The sequence below is a fragment of the Cheilinus undulatus genome, linkage group 21 (assembly GCF_018320785.1).
Source record: "Cheilinus undulatus linkage group 21, ASM1832078v1, whole genome shotgun sequence".
NCBI lineage: Eukaryota > Metazoa > Chordata > Actinopteri > Labriformes > Labridae > Cheilinus > Cheilinus undulatus.
Window position 1 is genome coordinate 24,162,029 of NC_054885.1, and position 19,086 is coordinate 24,181,114.

Genomic DNA, 19,086 nt, shown 5'->3' on the forward strand with positions numbered 1-19,086 from the left:
CATTCAGCACATTCATCTCTGGCTCAGTGAAACTAGTGCCTGGGTTTTGTTTTGATCTGTTTTACAGTAATTGTTTTAGTGCTTATCCATCCATCCATCCATCCATCCATCCATCCATCCATCCATCCATTTTCTATACCTCTTATCCTGTTGGGGGTCACAAGGAGCTGGAGTCTATCCAGCATCACGCATGCACAGAGAGAACGTGCAAACTCCGCACAGAAAGGCCCTGACCGGCAGTGTGTTAAACACACTATTGTCAAGTTAGTGATGACTTTTACTTCCTTATTGTAAACCATAAACCCATGACCTTAAAGAAGAAGATAAATGCCTCAATTATGCTATCAGGTACACATACTATCAGAGGTACACATACTATCAGAGGTACACATACTATCAGAGATAAATGCTTCATCTACACTTCATCTAACTCCCTTGCCACCAGTCTTTTGTTAGATCGGGCTGCACCATTTCCATTTCTTTTTTGTCATAATAATGAGAGTCCTTGTACTATGACACTGCATTTCTTGTTATTCCCCATGTCTGTGTTGTTGGAAAGAAATCAGACATCAAATAACAGACTGTCCAAAACCTACAATACTTATCACAGTTGAGCTACAGTTATGGTTTAGTTTGGCTCAAGTTGGCATTCCTCATCAAACCACTTGGTTGCTGTGGTGCCCTAATGCTAGCGCAAATAAAACATACTAGAATTATCTTGCACCACTTTTGGCTCATTAACACAGATACCTCTAGATGTGCAACAAGTTCTTCACAATAAAAGCCCCCTGTTATTGTGATATTGAATTGCTTCTATTTTTTTTTAGATAAACATTTTTTCTCTCGACCTTTAAAATTGCTTCTACTGCTGGCAGCTCCTATAAAGATATCTGCAATCAAAATATCTCTATATGCAATGAGCTTCTGATCAGTGGCAGCGCTCCACCTGAGAAAATTACCCACTGTGCCATGTCAAGCATGTGTTGCAGTGAAATTTTGGTGGCTTCAGAAGGTTAGGAAGGAGGTGCTGTGCCAGAGATGCAGTACAACTGAATCTGTGGTATTTGTGTCACTCCTACCTTTCCCATCACTTTTGTGAGCTAACCCACTGTTTTAGAGATGTAGGTGGAGCTTCCATTTGAGTTTTGGGTAGAACTACAGTGGGTTATGGTGCAAACAGCTGTTCTTTCTCTAGCTGCAGTTAGTTTATGGTCTTGTTGCATAATTTTTTTCACTTCTTTTGTTGATTATCTTTTAAGGATTTTCCTGGTACCTGGTACTTCTCTGGTATCACCTCTGGGGAGGTTCTAAGCTACCTGAGCTGATACTAAAATGTAACCTCAAGACACAGTGGACCACTCAGTGGTAAAACAGTACCATTAGTGCGATTGTCATTGGTGGGAGGTCTGAAACAGGATTCAAAACCCTCTCATTGTTGTCTTACTGCTGTATAACTTCCAAAATTCTCCTTTACTTTTAAATTGTATTCAATTTTACTGTAAGAAATTGTCTGTGGAACAGAACTTTTCTCCTTGCCATGACAAAGAGCTGCAGGCTGAGTACCAGTTACACTATTGCCTTGATGTCCTTCATTGCTGTGTTGGCAGTTTGATGTGTCAGCAGTTTAGCATCTACACACATGGAAAAAAATTGTTGGTACCCTTATGTTACAGAAAGGAAAACCCATAATGGTCACTGGAATAACTTGAAACTGGCAAAAATAATAATACATAAAAAATGACTGGAAATTAAATAAAAATTAGCCATCCTCTGGATTGTGGTTCAACAGAATCATTTTAAAAAGCAAAACTAATGAAACATGCCTGGACATAAATTATGGTACTTTTAGAAAAGACTGAAAACAATATGACCATAGGGACATGTTAAACTAATGTTGCATCACAGGTGTCGTCAAACTTGTAGTCAGTCAGTCTTTCTATTTAAAGGATGGATAGTCACTGCACTGTTTGGTGTCATGGTGTGTACCACACTGAGCATGGACCACAGAAAGCTAAGGAGAGAGTTGTCCCAGGAGATTAGAAATAAAAAGTTATAATCTAGTATGTCAAAGGTAGGTTTCACTGTGTCGCAGGGGTTGTAGCGCTGCTGCCTTAAAGCAAGGAGGTCCCTAGTTCACTTCCTGGTCAGGGCAGTTCTGTATGGAGTTTGCATGTTCTTTCCGTGCATGCGTGGGTTCTCTCTGGGTACTCCAGCTTCCTCCCACCACCAAAAACATGCTCATTAGGTTGATTGGTGACTCTAAAATGGCTGTAGGTGTGAATGTGAGCGTGCCTGGTTGTCTGTCTCTATGTGTCAGAACTGTGATTGACTGGCAACCGGTCCAGGGTGTACCCCGCCTCTCACCCAGTGACAGCTGGGATAGGCTCCAGCCCCCTGCGACCCTGAACGGGATAAGCAGTATAGAAAATGGATGGATGTAAAGGCTATAAGACCATCTCCAATCAGCTAGCAGTTCCTGTTACTACAGTTGTACATGTCATTCAAGATGTCTAAGTCCAAGGGACTGTAGTCAACCTCCTTGGGCATGGCTACAAGAGGAAAACTGATGACAGATTGATGAGATAGATAACACAAACAGTAACCAAAGAGACCAGAACAGCTTCCAAAGAAACTGGAGGTGAACTCCAAGGTCAAGGTACATCTGCCAAAGTGGACTCAATGTAAGACGACAGAGGAGAACTCCACTGTTGAAAGCAAATCATAAAAATGTGAAACTGGAATCCGACAAAATGCAATTTGACAAGCCAAAAAGCTTCTTGGAGAATGTCCTTTGGACAGATGAGACAAGTGGAGCTTTTTGGCATGACACATCAGCTCTACGTTCACAGACGCAAAAATGAAGCATGCAAAGAAAAGAACACTGTACCTACTGTAAAACATGGAGGAGGCTGGGTTATGTTCTGGGACTGCTTTGCTGCATCTTGAACATCTGTGGAAGGAGCTGAAACATGCAGTCTGGAGAAGGCCCCCTTTAAACCTGAGACAGCTGGAGCAGTTCGCTCATTAGTTTTTTTTTTTTTCAAAATGATTCTGTTAAACCACAATTCAAGAACAATGTCTGTTTTTCATTATTTTATTTTCTGCACATTTCTCATTATCACTTCTGTCAGGTTGAAGTTATTTCAGTGATCATTGTAGGTTTTTCTTCCTTAAACTGAATGGTACCAACAATTTTGTCCACGTGTATATTAGAAGGTACTCTATGGATGCCCTTTAAGTATGTTGGAGTCAGAACTTCTAATATGGGAATGCTGAGTGAGAGTTTCAAATTCAGATATGATTTCTACTTACCAAAATAATGAAACATGATAATCAAGTTTTAGCCATAACTGAAAAATTTAATTCTTTAAATGTATCTATTGTCATCATATTTTATTATTATCTTCTTTATATATATAAAGTGTTGTATGATCCATCTAATGCAGATGTTTTAAAACCAAGAAACAATCATGATAAATCACAGATATGCTTATAAGGATCAAAATCATAGTGATATGATTGTTGTCATAATCATGCACCTCTGTATAGTAACTGTCATAGTTAGGCCTAAAAAACCAGTGAGTGACATCAATGATTCTGCGTTCAAAATAAAAACAAACAAACAAACAAGCAAAAAACAAAAAACAAACAAACAAACAAAAAAAAAAACACATGGACAAAAATCTGTGCATGATACGCACAATGATACATGTCATTTAGCAGACCCTTTGAGAAATAGACAGGTGTTCATGGTCTGATCATGCCCTACCAGAGGCCCCAATCTCCTGTATCTAAGTCAGTGATGTAAATGACTGAGCTACCTAACAATCCTATCAAATAAGACACCATGGAGATGTAACATATCAAAACATTTAAGTATTATTAGATAAGTATTAAAAGATTTATGAGTGTGATTAGAATTGCTTTAAATGGAAAAGTCTAGTACAAATATCCCTCAGAGGACAACTTTTTACTTCTAGACTTTAAATATTTTTGATGTCAATTTTTCTTCTTCTTTGTTAAAGAAACTGTCAATACAACTTTAGTAATAGTCTTTACTAATTGCTGATTAAAGAATTCATGTACCTTAGCCTATTTTATTCTTTTTCTATCCTCCCCCTCTGCTCCAAACTTTTCTCTCCTTCACACCAGTATGAATTGGTGGAAGTTAAAAACCTTCAGCTGCAGCCCTCACTAAGGTTGGTTGTTGTGTGCCAGTCATCAGCCATCAGCAATGCAAAATGCTGCTTTTGCATTTTGCATTGCTAAACAGGAGTAGTGTAGGAGTGGGGGATCCCACCGCATTTCAGATGTGGGTGGTGAGAGGTGATTCAGGCTGTATTTATGGTTCTTTTTTTTCACACCTTTGATGCTGTTAAAATATGGGTCACACAACTAGACACAACTAGAGGTTGAGGATCAACAAATATGTTCTATGTGTCACAAGTAGTGTTGCTCCAATTTTTTTTTTATCATGTGGTGTTACTTACATGCAAACAGACACATATTTCATAACCACTGTATTTATAGGTTGCTGATTTACCACGGAAAAAACTTGACCTGCACATAGATCTTACGTCACTTTTTTGTCACCTTGTTGTGAAGAGTGGAGACAGTCCAGGCCTCACGTTAACTAGGGCTTCTGCTGGTTTATGTGTGTGTGTGTGTATGTGTGTGTTTGCATGACCTAGTGAGTATAATAGAGACAGAGAAGAGAGGGAGGGAGGACTACGGTGCGCCCGCAAAGCTAAATCGGGGCAGGGCCACTCCCTGCCCCAGCTCTTTTTAGTCAGCCAGCCGCCTAAGACCAGTTTGAATGTAGGTGAACAACTGCACAGAGGATAAAATGTGTCAATTATCTTTTTTTTTAATAACAGGAGATGTACAGTTTTAAGCTTTGTTATGTAAGCAGAAATAATTTTTATCACTTTTGTTTTCATTCTCTTGTTCTTTGAATGTCTTCTCCAACTGGGGCAATTTTCCAAGAATACACCGTTACTTGTAAAAAAACAAAAAACACAAAGGGTTCATTCAATGTTATGATGTTTATATGCAATTAAACTGGATTAAGAGAGATTTCACAGTCAGAAAGTTTGTGATTTATGCCTTCCAGGTTGTAATTATAGACAACTAGGTCATGTAAGTAGAAGAGTAGTAAAACCGTGCAAATCATAGCTCCACATACTTCATATGTGTACTCTGTATGTTTGTTTATGCACATGCAGGGCACATTTGTATGCATAGGTGTGTTTACTTTGAAGCAACTGGAGGAAGATGACAGTTTTAGTTCAGGAATGGGTCGAGAAGATAGCTGTTTAAACTATAAGTCTGCTGCCTGAGTTTGCTCCTGATTTGCATACTGTGCAGAGCACTGTATGTATGTCAGTGTTTGCATGATAGGTGTGACATATGAACCAAAGGTGGTTCTACTTTACTGTATACAGCCCTGAGAACTTTTTTTTTTATCATGTTAGCTGACTCTGACCTGACTTTTCTGGCATCCTGAAAGCTGCCCTAGAAATGTATCAGAAGCCTCTAATGTGTCATCTTGGAAACAAACCAGCTCTCTGCCACCCTGGAGTCCCCATCTCACTCTCCCTTACCCCCCTCCCTCCCTTTGTGCTCCACTAACCTAAACTTTCCCCAGGGCGTGAAGGGGAGCCAGGTAACACAAGAGCCCTGTTTCTGAGAGCCAGGAGCATCTCTCCTGCCAAAGACAAACACGAGTAACACGGATGGAGCCGTAACCTTCATCGATCCATCCACCAGTGTGCTCCCTCTCCCCTCTCTCTACCTCTACTTTTCCTCTCTTCTCCCTTCCCTTCCCGCGCACAATGACCTACTTTCCTCCTGACCTGTTTATGCAAGCTCCAGTGCAGCAGCCGTTTAATTCAGGAAAAGAGGGGATGCAGCAAAATCCTGCAGCGAGTGTCACCTTGGTACAATCCCATGGGTGCTAGGGTGTCTATTGTAAGAAATGTAATAAACAACTCCCTTAAATCCATAAATTAACAGGGACAGTGGTCCGACTGTTTTATCTCTCTTTTTTCATGTGTGAGGGACTGATTTTTAGGATGTGTGTATGTGCATGTGTGTTTTTTCTTGTGTGTGACTGGCAGCATTGTGAAGGGCATTGATGTGTCAGCCTCAAAGAGGTGCTTTGTTTGCAGGCTTAGATCAAGTTAGTGCACTGGGTTAACTTCCCTCCCCTGCCATTTCCTCCCCCCTCCTCCTTCCCCCTTCATTGCTCCTCCCTTTGCCCTTTATGTTGTTATAAACATGACCCCCTTTTGGTTATTAAAGGGCTGTGAGGTAAAGAGAAAACTGCATGATATGATATGCTATGATATGATATGTGTGGGTCAGGGGGAAAAATATTAACCATTCCCTTAGAAATATCCATCTTGGACACTTGCAGGACTCAAGAATTTCAACATTGACCCTCTTGTGCAATAGCAAATTTTTGGGCCTTTGGCTGTGACCTGTAGACAACTGAAAATTGAGACTGGACTACAGGCCATGGCCATCTTGCCAATAAAATGGCCAGGGTTGAATTCTGCCAACTTAATCAGGGGAAGTCCATTATTAAAAAGTCTGACAAAAGCTATAGACTTACAATCAAAATATGCTACCATATAACAGTGAGTCTAGACTTTGATAAAACAGCTGCCTTTTCTGTGTCAATACAAAGAATGTGGTGGGACTCAGCCAGGAGGTTGGCGGGACAGTTGATCTGACAGTAGCAGTCAGAGGCTCAGACTGTCTCTGCCTCGGCTTTGTCATAATCATCACACAGAGCGGACTCTCATTTCAGATCTGGGCAGTTTCCTTTTTGACTTTTATTCTCACAACTTTGTGTTAGACATCAGTGGGGAAACACCTGTTCAAATGTTTCAAAAGTGATCATTTTACCCCCTAAGCTTGTGTTTCTACATAAGAGTTACATCATGCTAGAGCAGGTATGAATTCCAAATTTTCATGAGTTTAATTTTAGCTTTGGGTGTCCACTGGGTCATCCAAAGTGGGTGATCAAAGAGGTTAAAGTATTATTTTCAAGAGCAGAGGCTTGCCATAGGAGTTTATGTTCGCTCATGTGAGTTTGCACAACATGTAAGTGCAACTTTTGATGATACTTTCATGCATCAAGTTCATGTCTATTAGCAGAAGTAGGTCAGTGTTACATCAGATAAGCTTGACAGAGTTTTTTAGCTTCAACAGGCAAAGTGTGTCACTGTGAACCTTCGCTCATTGCAGATTAGCCTTGGATACCAAAAAGAGCTGTGTGTTGCCTTCGGGTAAGCCCTATACAAGGCTATTTCTGCACACTAAAGACGGGACATGCACATCAAGACTGAGGCAAAGGTTTTTTAGAGGGTCTGAAGCAAAAACTTCAGAATAAATGTATGTGTTAAAAAAAGCAGTTCCTGAGGATTATTCTAAAAATATATCAAGTAGGAATGGTATTATTATTGAGCTAATCTTCTGATTGCCAATGTGTTTAATTCTGTTTTGTCAGTGAACGAGTTAAATATAAGCACAGCGGTTGTCTATCATAAAGGAAGCAGCCACGCCATCAGCTTCTATGTCAGAAACCAATTATCTGGAAAGTCGCTATGAAACAGATGCTTGGTTCAGTATCGACCTTGTTGTTGTGAGCTTTTGTGAGTTTGTATGAATTTATGTATAACCCAAACTAAACAGGTATCATTTTGCTAAACAAGGCAAACACTGATGAAAGAACAGAGAAAACCAAGCACTTTGCATGATATGTTGATATGGCCAACATTCTTTATTTTATTTTTCCGGTCTTGAAATGCTCCCATCTTCCACAATGAACATTAGTGTCTTTACATACGTATTCATGTCAAAAGGAAGCAATGGTAATGACCAACCAGTCCAACCACCACCCATATCTAAACACTTCTTTGCCTGTTTTTTGTCCTCTTGTATTTTTCATAAACCATCAGCAAAACCACAAACATTACTGATTAATACACACTGAAATAAAGGGGGGGAGGGGGATGAGGCAAATACATGTAATCACTTTCAATAGCAGAAAAGACACAGTAAAAAGGAAATCAGAACAACGCCTTGTTGAAAAAAGGATATAAAAACCAATGAAATAAACATTACAGTGTTGTTCACAGGAGGGGGAGCTTTACATTTATACACAAGCACCAAAAGCCGAACATGGTACACAGACTTTTGTTAAAACAACTATCCAGTGCAGTGAAGTCATCGCTGCCCAGCAGAACTACCATGGAAAGGGATGACTAACCCCTTCAAATGAATAGTGGAGGCACATGAGAAACAAGGGAAGTCTTTTTTATTTCAAAATATATATGTATCAAATTATTGTTTGAAGTTTTTCAACTTGGGCACTTGGAGGATTCAAGAAATTTGGTTTTACTTCAGCTATCATTATACAACAATCTCAATTTGTAATCATTTGTAGATGATCAAGCCTCTTGGGCAATGGCCAGTTGTTTGGGTTGCTGGTATGCCTAGCAGATAATGGAGAGATAAAACGTAACCGTGGGCCACAGCTATCTAGTCAGCTGTCTCGTCAGTGAGCACCTGAAGATGTGAGAGTGGACGCAAAGTTTAGGGAAATGTCTGCATTAATAAGCAGTTTGTTGTACTGATAAATAAAGCACTTCATTGTTGTCTGATGGTTTAAAAGTATAAAAGAAATTTCATTTTGATGAATGAGTTGTGCTCTCCTTCATGTTGTTTCATGAGACCAGCCTGCCGAAACCTGACTGATCAGTATTACTTTGACAGCAATAATTATGAAATGCTCCTGACACTAAAAGATGCCCCTTCTTTTCGATTCTGCATATTTGGCAGAGATCTGTTAAAAATATTATTTCATAATCATTCAAATATCTGGAATAAAAATAAGCCATGGGGACTCTGCTTGGCCACACCATAGAACCCATTTTAAATTCAGTAGATGTCCAGTATAAAGGACTCTATTCTTACACCTTCACAAGCGAACTTTAAAACTCAGTGCACTGTTGTGTGACTACATCCAACTTCCTGGTTTTGCCTCTTACATCCCATGCTAACATAACTGTTTAAACTCAAAGCTGCAGTATGTATCTAAAAAGGTCTGTACACATTCTCCGTCTATGTTCCTGTGGGCTTTTCTACAGTGACAGGCGTGTGGAGAAGAGGGAAATAAATACATTGGGCCAGTGAATGGTAACAACAACAACAACATATGGTTGATAAAGCTCAAATAAACTAAAGGCTTATAGCCTGCAGCTGGTGAATTCCACCAAAAATTTAAAGGCTGGTTAAAGGTAAAGAAATCCAAACATTTTAATGAGGCCCTTGCCTCAGAAAACAACATGTTCTCCATTCAGTGCTGTTGGCTCTCCAAATTGGACGGCCATTTCTGTGTAAACAGGGCATTAACAAATGATTAATGCTAAAGCTTAACAATCAAAAGTGAGGCATTTTAATTTAAATGGGTCCTGTAGCAGAAACGTGGCTGTACAGTAATTATGATTTATAAGATGGTCACTTTCAAAACCCTCTTTAAACATTGTAGGTTTTTTCTTTTTTTGTTGAACTTGTATTCAAATTACTTTGTAAAATATATATTTATAATAGATACATATATTCATATATCACAGTAATATACAAACCAAGTGCTTAAAAAATAAAGGTAATGGCAATCTTTTGTGTAATAAAGGAGATGACTGGGTAAAAGTATGGGTAGGTAGAGGTAGGGTCTGGGAAGAGGTATGGAACTTCATATTTGTAGTGTTGGTGCTTCTTTGGTCAAGGGAATGTCCCCAGTGTATGTTTGCATTTGATTTTAATTAAGGCAGATAGCCATACAAGTGTATGCTTGTCTACAGTCAGATATGTACCAAATTTATAGTACTGATAAAGCTCAAAACTTTTCCTACATTCTTTTATTGAAGTGATCAAAATGTTGATGGTTGCTGATGTACTCTGCTGGATATTGTTTGATGAGTAAAGCAGGCAGTTCCATTCCTCCTCTTATCACATAAACAAAAGTGCTTCTGTAAGTATGGAGAGGATGTAAGAAATGATAAATCTGTACAATATACACAAATATGATACAGCCCTACAAATTGTCCATCCTTTTTGGTGATATTCAGCGGGTAGGGGATTAGCAAAGCCCAGCTTCCTGTCCCACGGGCTTGAGGAGGGGATTCCGTTATAGGGCGAAGGCATGATGGCAGGGTAGTTCTTTAACAAGAAATATCTACAGTGACTAGTTTAAAATGTCCCCTAATCTCGCCTCTTGTTTCGTCGTCCACCTGTCTCCTTTTTCCCGCTTTCCTTCTTAGCCCCCTCCCCTGAGCCTCCCTGCTTACAGGCTCCACCTTGGCTCTCTCTGTTAATGTTCTGCTGTGGCATGAGAGACAAGTAGGGGTGCTGGGGAAGGGGAGGAGGTGTTGCAGAGGGAGGGGTTGTTGGGGACTCCTGGCCGGAGGAGTGTCCACCACTGCTACCCGAGCTCATGGCCCGGTGTTTGAGTCTGAGTTTGTGAGGCAACGCCGTGCCCTTCACCTCCCCCTGTGGATCCCGGCCCTGGGCCTGAGAGCAGCTTTGGGAGGAGGGTGCAGGTGAGGCAGGTTGGTGGAGGCCAGACAGTTGTTGGTTACTGTAGCTGCCCGTATCTGGGCAGGACGAGGAGGGGAAGTCGTCATCATCTGCGGAGACCTCTTTATCAGAGCTGCAGTGGTCTCCATCACTGGATGAAGTGAATTTACTAGCGATGCTAGGTTGGCCTTGGTAAAACGCCTCCCTTCTGGGCCCACCCTCATAGGTAAGCACAGGTGGCTCCTCATCTTGGGCACTGAGGTACGAATGATGAGGCTGCTGGAGATGGTGGTACAGCTGTGATTGGTGGACTCCCTCTATTTGTTTGTGGAGGATCCCTGCAGGTGAATCGCCCTCTTGCTGGTGTGGCTGCTGCTCGTGCTGCAGGTGCTGCTGGGTAAGTTGGCAGACTTTGTACATTTGTCCATCCTCAGCCTCATTGTGACTGTCTGAGAGCTCATAAGTAGAGGAATCTAATGACTTCCTCTCAAGCTGCTTTTTCACCTCAGCCAGTGGCTCTGTGGAGCCCTCAGTGATGGACTGCGACAGTTGACTGACACCCATCTGGCTGCTACTGCTGCTGTGATTCTGAGCTGCCTGCAGATTGATGTCTTGGGGCCTTGTCAGGGTTTCAACTGGATAGGAGGCACTGCTGGAACCATATAGAATCACGCTCCTCTGGGCAGCAGGTGGATGAGGGGAAGGCTGGCTGACAGTGTTGATAGTGGTAACAGGTTCCTGATGGGGTTGTTGTTGTTGTTGAAGGGGATGCTGCTGCTGATGGCTATGATAAGCAGCCTCCAGCTCCTGAGAATGTTGCTGGATTTGGTGGTGAGTGGGCACAGAGGCGAGACCACGATGGATATTAAACATTATCTGGGTGGTGGTGCCATTGGCAATGTCCATCTCTAGCCTGTCACCTTCCTGTTTGATCTCAAAAGGAATTGGCTCAGGGCTGTCTCTGGAGGATCCATCAGACATGTCAGAGAGAGAGCCTCGTGGGGAGTATTTCACCAACTGCCTGTGACCCTCGCCGTGTCCTGACTGCTCTGTTTCTGAAGAATCAGAGTTCATCATCACCTGAGAACCACTAGAGTAACCGCTGGAATAGTACTGGGTAGAAGACGATGAGGATGAGCCTCCATTTCCTACATTGTTTCCTCCACTGATCTGTTGGCTCTTTTCAATGTAAGAAGCAGTGCTTATAAGGCCAAAGCGTAGCTTTAACTGGAGCAGCTCTGTCTTGAGCCTCACATTCTCATCATTCAGTGCAATGACACGGTTCTCCAGGACCATATCATTGAGACGTCGCTTCTCCCGAGATCGCTTGGCTGCTTCATTGTTTTTACGTCGTTTCTCCCAGTAGGAGGCATCCTTCTTCTCATCAGAAATGAACTCGCGCTTTCGCCTGCAGGTCATATTGGGTTTAGGCTTGATGAGGCGCCCTAAGCGAGCTGGACTTCCTTGGACAGGAGAAGGGTTTTCATAACCAGTGAAAGTCTCAAGGCAGTTTAGGTTATTTCCTGAGTTTTTATTCAATGTCTTGAGAGCTGCAGTCAGATTTTCCATTCTTGTCCTGTGGCAGCCAGTTTGAAATGTTTACAAAGTCACTAGGGAAGAACTAGGTCAGAGGTCAAGTGAAGTAGCCGGTAGTGACAGAAATAGATCTTGTAAGTTTTCTCCCAAAGTTCTTGGTCTGTTTATTGCAGGTTTGGTATTGTTATTACAAGTGGGGATGAAACTGCTTGTGCTCAGTGTTAGCAAACCTCATGTGTCCTCTTAGTGGGTCACTGTCAAGAATTTTCACAGACCGTAGTTGTATCAAACCGGCCTTGAAAGAACACAAATGTCCTATACGTTTTTGTCCTCTTCTTTCTTCTTGTTGTTTGATAAAAGTAAAGCAGAATGGCACATGGAGCTCAGCTGGCGTACAAGTGTCCTTGATCTCCTTACAGCCAACAGGATGTAGGGCAGCCCGTCTACCTCAGCATGTCAATCTCTCTGGGAGTCTTGTTCCTTCTGTCTGAAACTGCTCCCTCAGTGGTTGACTGCAGGATGAAAGGCTGCAGAGATGAAAACAGAAAGACAAAGATGTCAGATAAAATCAGACTTTATTTATATGAAGAATTTATTTGGTCATTTCATAAAAAAAAAAAAAAAAAAAAAAGATTTTTTTCTTTCCTCTTTTCTCAGTTTCAAAGACATACAAACACCTATCGTTTGCTTTTCTGCATGTCTGGCTTTATACAACAATCTCTCCCATGGCAACCAGTAAGTGGTCACTAGACCCCACCGTCTGACCTTTTGACCTTGCTATTGATCTGCTCTGTCTGCAGCCCATGACCCCTGACCCTTAGCCTGACATGTTGATGTTGACTTTTGTGATGTAACAAGGGCAATGGGTTCATTGCAAGGCTGATGATCATGTCTGATCTTCTCAGTCAGTAGTCAAATGCTGCCCTTACAGAGTTTCAAAGTAGAAATATCTATTCACTCATTTTTAAAGACAGTTGAAATAGATAGCTGGTGATTAAAACAAGGCACTTATGGCAACTATCAATACACATGAAATTAATACTTGTTTGGTGTAGGAATTGTACCTAGCATAGGCTGAAAGACAAAAGAGAGGAATAAAGTTATTGGATAAGCTCTTTTTTGATTGCTAGACTGAGCAGAGTGAGTCAAACGCAAGGTGGTGTTCTCTGGATCCATTTTGCAGTGTTTCTTTAAAGATATCCCTGTGAAAGACAGCCCACTATTTAGAGAAACACCACCCCACAAACCCTGCCTGAACCCCGCTACCCCCCGATGTGTTCATCCGTAGAGGAATGTGGCAGCATTCCTCGCCAAAACAACTCAATGCAAAATCAATGATGCGTAGTGAGCAGATAAGGCAGACAAAGGCAGCAGCCAGCACAGGTCAAGGATAAAGAGGCAGAGGCTACAAAATCTGGAGGTGTGGGGGCAGCCAGGAGGTGGGGCATGGATAAATTTAGGTCAAGGGCTCATGGGAAGTAAGAGGCGGGAGGCGGGACAGGGGCAGGAACAACACGGCCTGTTAACATTTGGGTGAAACACTGGGGCAGACGGTAGTCTCATAACTATGCAGATAAGTGTGTCAGTGCCCAAACACAGTGGGGAGTCAGCTTTAATTAGCTTTGCAGGTGTGTAACCAGACAAAATCAGAGTGACAGAAATTGTTTGGACATAAGAGAAATAAAATTAGGAGAAAATATTTTCCTTTGCCTTCTTCTTGAACTATGTGACAGATTTCTCAAAGATTACAAGGAAAACTGCTCTAACCTGTTTCTTGATATTAATTTCAGATAAACACTTCCTGGAAAAATAATTAGGTCACATGTGCAGCGTCCACATGACTTGAACTTTTCTGAAATGTCAGACAACAACAAACAAACCAAAGACTGTTTCTGCATTCTAACATGAACCTGCAGAAATAGTTTAACAAAGAGCCTGAAGTAGTGAGGGTCGAACATATCCAAATACTGTCATGTATTCCTTGCATATGTGTCTGTAATAGAGTAATAAAATATCCTGTTCATGACCCTCTGCAGTAAACATATCCAACATCTGCACTAAGGTTTAACTGTATAAGTGCTATTACCCTGTCTGAATCTTTAATCTCTTAATCTGGCGAGGTGTTTACTGGTGTTACTGTCTCTTCCCAAGGATCCAAAACCATTATGCAACAAGCATACCCTTACCATGGATATGAAAATCAGTCCTGATTCAGTGAACAATGGAAAATGGACAATCCCTCCAGAGGCTCAAATCTAATCTAGGAAGCTACATTTCGTTCATTTTTTGTTTGTATGTCTGGATTTTTTTATCTGCTTGTCTGAATTGTTTCAGGTCAACCACGTGAGCATCTGACATGTGGCTGGTAAGCACAAGAGAGAAAGAATGAGTGCAGAGACTTTTTCACAGCATGTCCCACTGACCCAGAAACAGGGGACCGGCCGCGCTTTGTAAACACAAGCCTCACTGTACGGCTCGCTGTGAATATAGGTCATCTGAGCTGCAGAGAGGTGAAGCGGCCGGAGATGAGACAAACAGACAAAGAGATAGGGGAAAACCAAAATGAACAAGGAGGCACAACAGAAATCAATAAATAAAGCTTTCTATCAAAACAGATGATAGTGAAATTAAGTGGAGAAGAGGGGAGAAAAAGAAATGAAAGGGGATCAATAATGGAGTGTTAAAACAAAGAAAGGGATGGTGATGAGATTATACTGTAGCTGGGCAGGGGGAAACCAGAGGCAGTTGCGACAATGTTGTTATTGCATCAATAGAAGGAATGTGTCACCCGTAGCAACAAAAACGGGGGGAAAAAGGGGCAGCCAATCATATTTGACTTTCTTCCCTTTCTGTAAATCAGTATATGAACAAAACCAAATGGTTAGAATCAATGTTCTGTAACACAAAAGAGAGTGATTGACGTCACTGAGTATGTTGATTACATACTGTATCTGCCCCACAATTACACCGAGCTAGAACAGACATGAATGAAATTTGGTGCTTAAATAACCTGCAAAAGTGCCTCCTAGATTTCATTCAGTGTGTTTTTTGTCTCTTCTGAAAATTTAAATATGATGGAATATGCCTGAATAAAACAGAAGTGTTTTGAATCTTCTGCAATTCATTTTATATCTATTTCATTTACCCTCTCCTATTCTCCAAACGACAACCTGTTTTAATTTCTTACAAACACAACAGTAGAAATTGACGAATTCCTACAAAAGCAAATGCAATCATTAATTTCCAAGCAGGGTTTTTCGCTCAAATTTGAACTAATTCCAACTGTAGCAAGAATACCTACACCCCCACAACCCCACTCCTTTGCACACATTCCCTTGACCTAGATTACTCCTTCCAATTTATCATAAAGTCTTCACGTGTCATCACTGGCTCTCTGTGGCACTTGTGGAATGATAGCACAGGAATAGAATCCAAGTTGCACTCACTCACACAACCACAGGGCTGGCCCTGCAAGAGGCTAAATGTGGCATGAGCTTTGGAAACTGCGGCATGAGTTCAAACCCCAGCGCACGTGTTTCTGTGAAGTGTTTCAGGAAATGGGAGCAGGTTTGAAATAAAAAGGAGGGGGAGGGGCTTGAGAGAAAAAAAAGAATGATGAAACTGTTGCCCTCCCCCCCAAGAATGCAAAGTGTGGCACGTGGTAGAGAGTTGGGGTTCATGGGTGGGGTCTGCTTTAATTCCAAGTCTGGGGGCAGCAGACTTGAACTTCCCAAGCAAAAGAAGGAAAGAGAAAAGCGAGGTTGGTTAAGAATTGGGCAGCATGCCAGGAAGGCAGAGTCCGATCCAAGCTGGATGCTTGTTCCAAGAACACACAGGGCCATATAACCCCTCTGTGGAAATGAAAAAAGGCAGAGTGACTCAGTCCATGTGTTGCACCAGTCACATGCACTCCTGTAGCCTACTAAATGCTGTAATTCGCCTCTGTGCTGGCTCCAAACCACAGCGCAATAACAAAGCACAGCCCTCATCTTTTATCATCTTACATGTGCCAGGCAACCCCGAGAAAGTCAAGAGGCCATAAAGTGGGACAGGATGTAAACTGCTCCATGAACTCCCCTCCTACTGCTTTATTTAGTAAAGCTGTATTACACCTAAAGACCCACAGTTGTCTCTGCAGTGCAGATCAGTGATGTAATAGGTTTAGAAATACGTAAAGAGGGTTTTCTCCCTAAAATGATCTGTTTTATGAGGGAAATGATATTTACTGAAGTCACCTGCTACCAGCTTAGCTAACAGTCATCCATTTCCGCATGCCTGTCTCGTTTCTTTGTTATGGCGGGGAGGGAATTTATTTTGGTGGGGTTTTGAAACTGCCTTTCTAGTCAACGGCGGTTGAGCGCCTCAGCATCCCTCCTCCCCCCCGCGCAGGCCCAATGTGACCTACATTCATGGCTGGCATAGAGACCCAGTGTTTGCCAACCAATTGGCAGCAGCGGCTCCACAGCAAAGTGCAGCCCGGCATATAGCCACAGACTACGGGTTTCCGCCAGTTGCGTAATCTGCCCCTTCTTTAATCCCCTTTAATTATTTAATTCATTTATTATGCAACCTGTATAATCTCGATAGTTTTTCCGACACGGTATAGGGTACATATCCAGATGTGGCACATGCAGGACTTACAACGCGGAAAAGACAGTCATGCTTTATCCCACGGAGGAGCGATACGCACTGTCCTCGACACTTTTAAAAGAATACCCAAAATCATACAATTAAATCGAGGAAATCTCTCACACGCGTTTTTAAAATGTTACATGTATAACATACTAACGATTACTGACTTCCTGAAAGCAGAGGAAATGACCATGAAAACTGTGCCCACGTGCAGTAGGCTAATGCCACAAAGCCGGTGAGGAAATGAGGCCAAGATGAGTCGCTTCTTCAGAAAAAAGGTCAAATTTAGCTACTCATATCAGCTATACCTGCAAAAAAGGAATTGTATTTGCCGTCAAGTTCTGACATTATGTTCCCGGCACATCGGTGTGTACTGGGCTGCAGCCAAACGGAGTTGTTCGTTGCAACTAAAGTCTCGTTAAATACTAACAAAAGTATTGTTCAATGTCGTTCTTGTATGTTGGGCACAAAACAAGTGGGCCTAATCCCTCACACAGCAGCACAATGTGAGAAATATGTTACCCCGCATGTCTCCTTTGTTGCACTGTCTGACAAATCGTCCTCATGCATATTTAATCGGATCATCAGTCACCCGAGGCGACTGCACGAATCCAACTATGTGATAAAAACATCCAAAATAGGCAAGTCCCAACAAAATTCTTCACATTTTCACTAACCATGTTATCAAGAATGTGTTCGTCCATACTAGTCGTTAACGAAACTGCTCAGGAACACGGAGAAACACATGACCCACATTTGATCCAGATGTTCTGATCCACAGCTCACCTGGCAGCGCGTGCTCTCAGCAGAGTCCGCAAACTTCAGTATTCCTCATCCTTTCCATGCCTGACTGTCCAAAATGTAAACAAAGCCAAAGAAGCAAAAGCGAAATGTCCACGTATGTCCATGGACGGATGATCATGTCTGTCTGTCGCTGTGCTCTGGATTGTGTTGTGCTCCTTCAGACTGATTGGCTACTAAAGGGTTAACCCAGAGGGCTGCACAGCCGCTTTAACCTTTACAAAGAGCTGCTACACGTGACGGAGAGAAGTGTGTCCTCGGAGCCTGCATGGGATTTTTCCAGTTGTCTGACTAGCCTACTAACCCAAAACAGGGCGAGTGTAAAAAAAGATAGGTTCCGCAACAAATAAACTGAACAATGACTTACACCTTATATCTATTTAGATAATAATAATAATAATAATAATAATAATAGTAATAATAATATGAATATGAATATGAATAGTTTGCTGTTATAAGCTATTACAGAACAGTACAACTGAAATAAACAGACTGAAGAGTGTACCACATCAACCTTTTGTGCACCATAAAATAACATGGAAACGAAACCAAAATGAATTACAGTGGCACTCATCCCCTATACCATCCGTCTCTGAGTGTTTCCACCATCACACCATTTTTTTTTTAACAATCCCATAACCTCTGGCTGCCCACCTTTCCTCCCTCCCTCTTTCACACCACACTCCCCCTTTCTCAGAACAGACCCTTACTCCTTCAGAGAAGGGGTTGCCTATGTCTCGCCTTAACATTGAGAGTATGCGAGCAAGCACCAAAACAAACACTTATTAAGTAGAAAATGTAAATATCCAAGAGGCAGAAAAAATAACAATTGAACAGTTCACACATCCGTCATATAAATGTTATTTTGCGGCGATTAAAAATAAAAGAAACTTACCCTTTCTGTCTTAAATCAGTCCCGTTCCAAAAATCCACTAAAAGCATCAGCTGCCGCTGTCTTCCACTCACACTGGTACACTGACACACAGTCCGTCACTTTCCAAACACCAGCTCTCCCATTAGTGCAGGTATATGCGAGTATGAACACAGTGCTGCTTGTTTTGAACGCGCTACTCATGTCATGTTTGCCCCAATTCCCCCTCTCTCTCTCTTTCTCTATTTCCTCTTCTTTCTCTCTACCTCTCTCTGCTTCTCTCTCTAAGTGTCTAAATGTATGTTAGTAGGTCAGTTGTTGCATAACAGGACGCTTTGGGTGCCTAGTCACGTTTTTTGTTTCTCTCTCGGCTCTGCCCCCTCCCTCTCTCCTCGCCCTCAAATCCTGTTGAAGGAGCGGAGACGCGGCGGCAGGGGCTAGGCCACGAGAGGGAGGGGCTAGGCTCAAAGCCAGACCCAGTCAGATGAAGGCCTGTGATACCCATAACAAGGTTACTAGACATTACAAAAAGCAGCACCATGGAAAAACTCATAGGAACAATCTATGAGCTCAGGAATATAATAATGTCCCTCTGCTCAGGGAAAAGGTGATACACTTTCTCTGAACAGACATTTTTTTCACAGACACACAACTCTAGG

General features: G+C 41.9%; 1 protein-coding gene across 3 annotated transcripts; it reads right to left on the reverse strand.

Moving 5' to 3' along the window:
- Positions 1-7,756: 7,756 nt before the first annotated feature.
- LOC121503476 (chromatin modification-related protein eaf-1-like) lies at positions 7,757-18,702 on the reverse strand. Of its 3 annotated transcripts, none has more exons than XM_041777914.1 (2): positions 18,452-18,702; positions 7,757-12,650 (listed from the first exon to the last, which is right to left on the reverse strand). In XM_041777914.1, the coding sequence occupies exon 2, from the start codon at positions 12,154-12,156 to the stop codon at positions 10,273-10,275; it is 1,884 nt and encodes a 627-aa protein (XP_041633848.1). In that variant the 5' UTR covers positions 12,157-12,650; positions 18,452-18,702; the 3' UTR covers positions 7,757-10,272. The 3 variants fall into 3 exon arrangements, with proteins under 3 accessions (XP_041633848.1, XP_041633849.1, XP_041633850.1); XM_041777915.1 differs by lacking the exon at positions 18,452-18,702 and adding an exon at positions 17,542-17,721; XM_041777916.1 differs by lacking the exon at positions 18,452-18,702 and adding an exon at positions 17,433-17,527.
- Between the last annotated feature and the right edge of the window lie 384 nt (positions 18,703-19,086).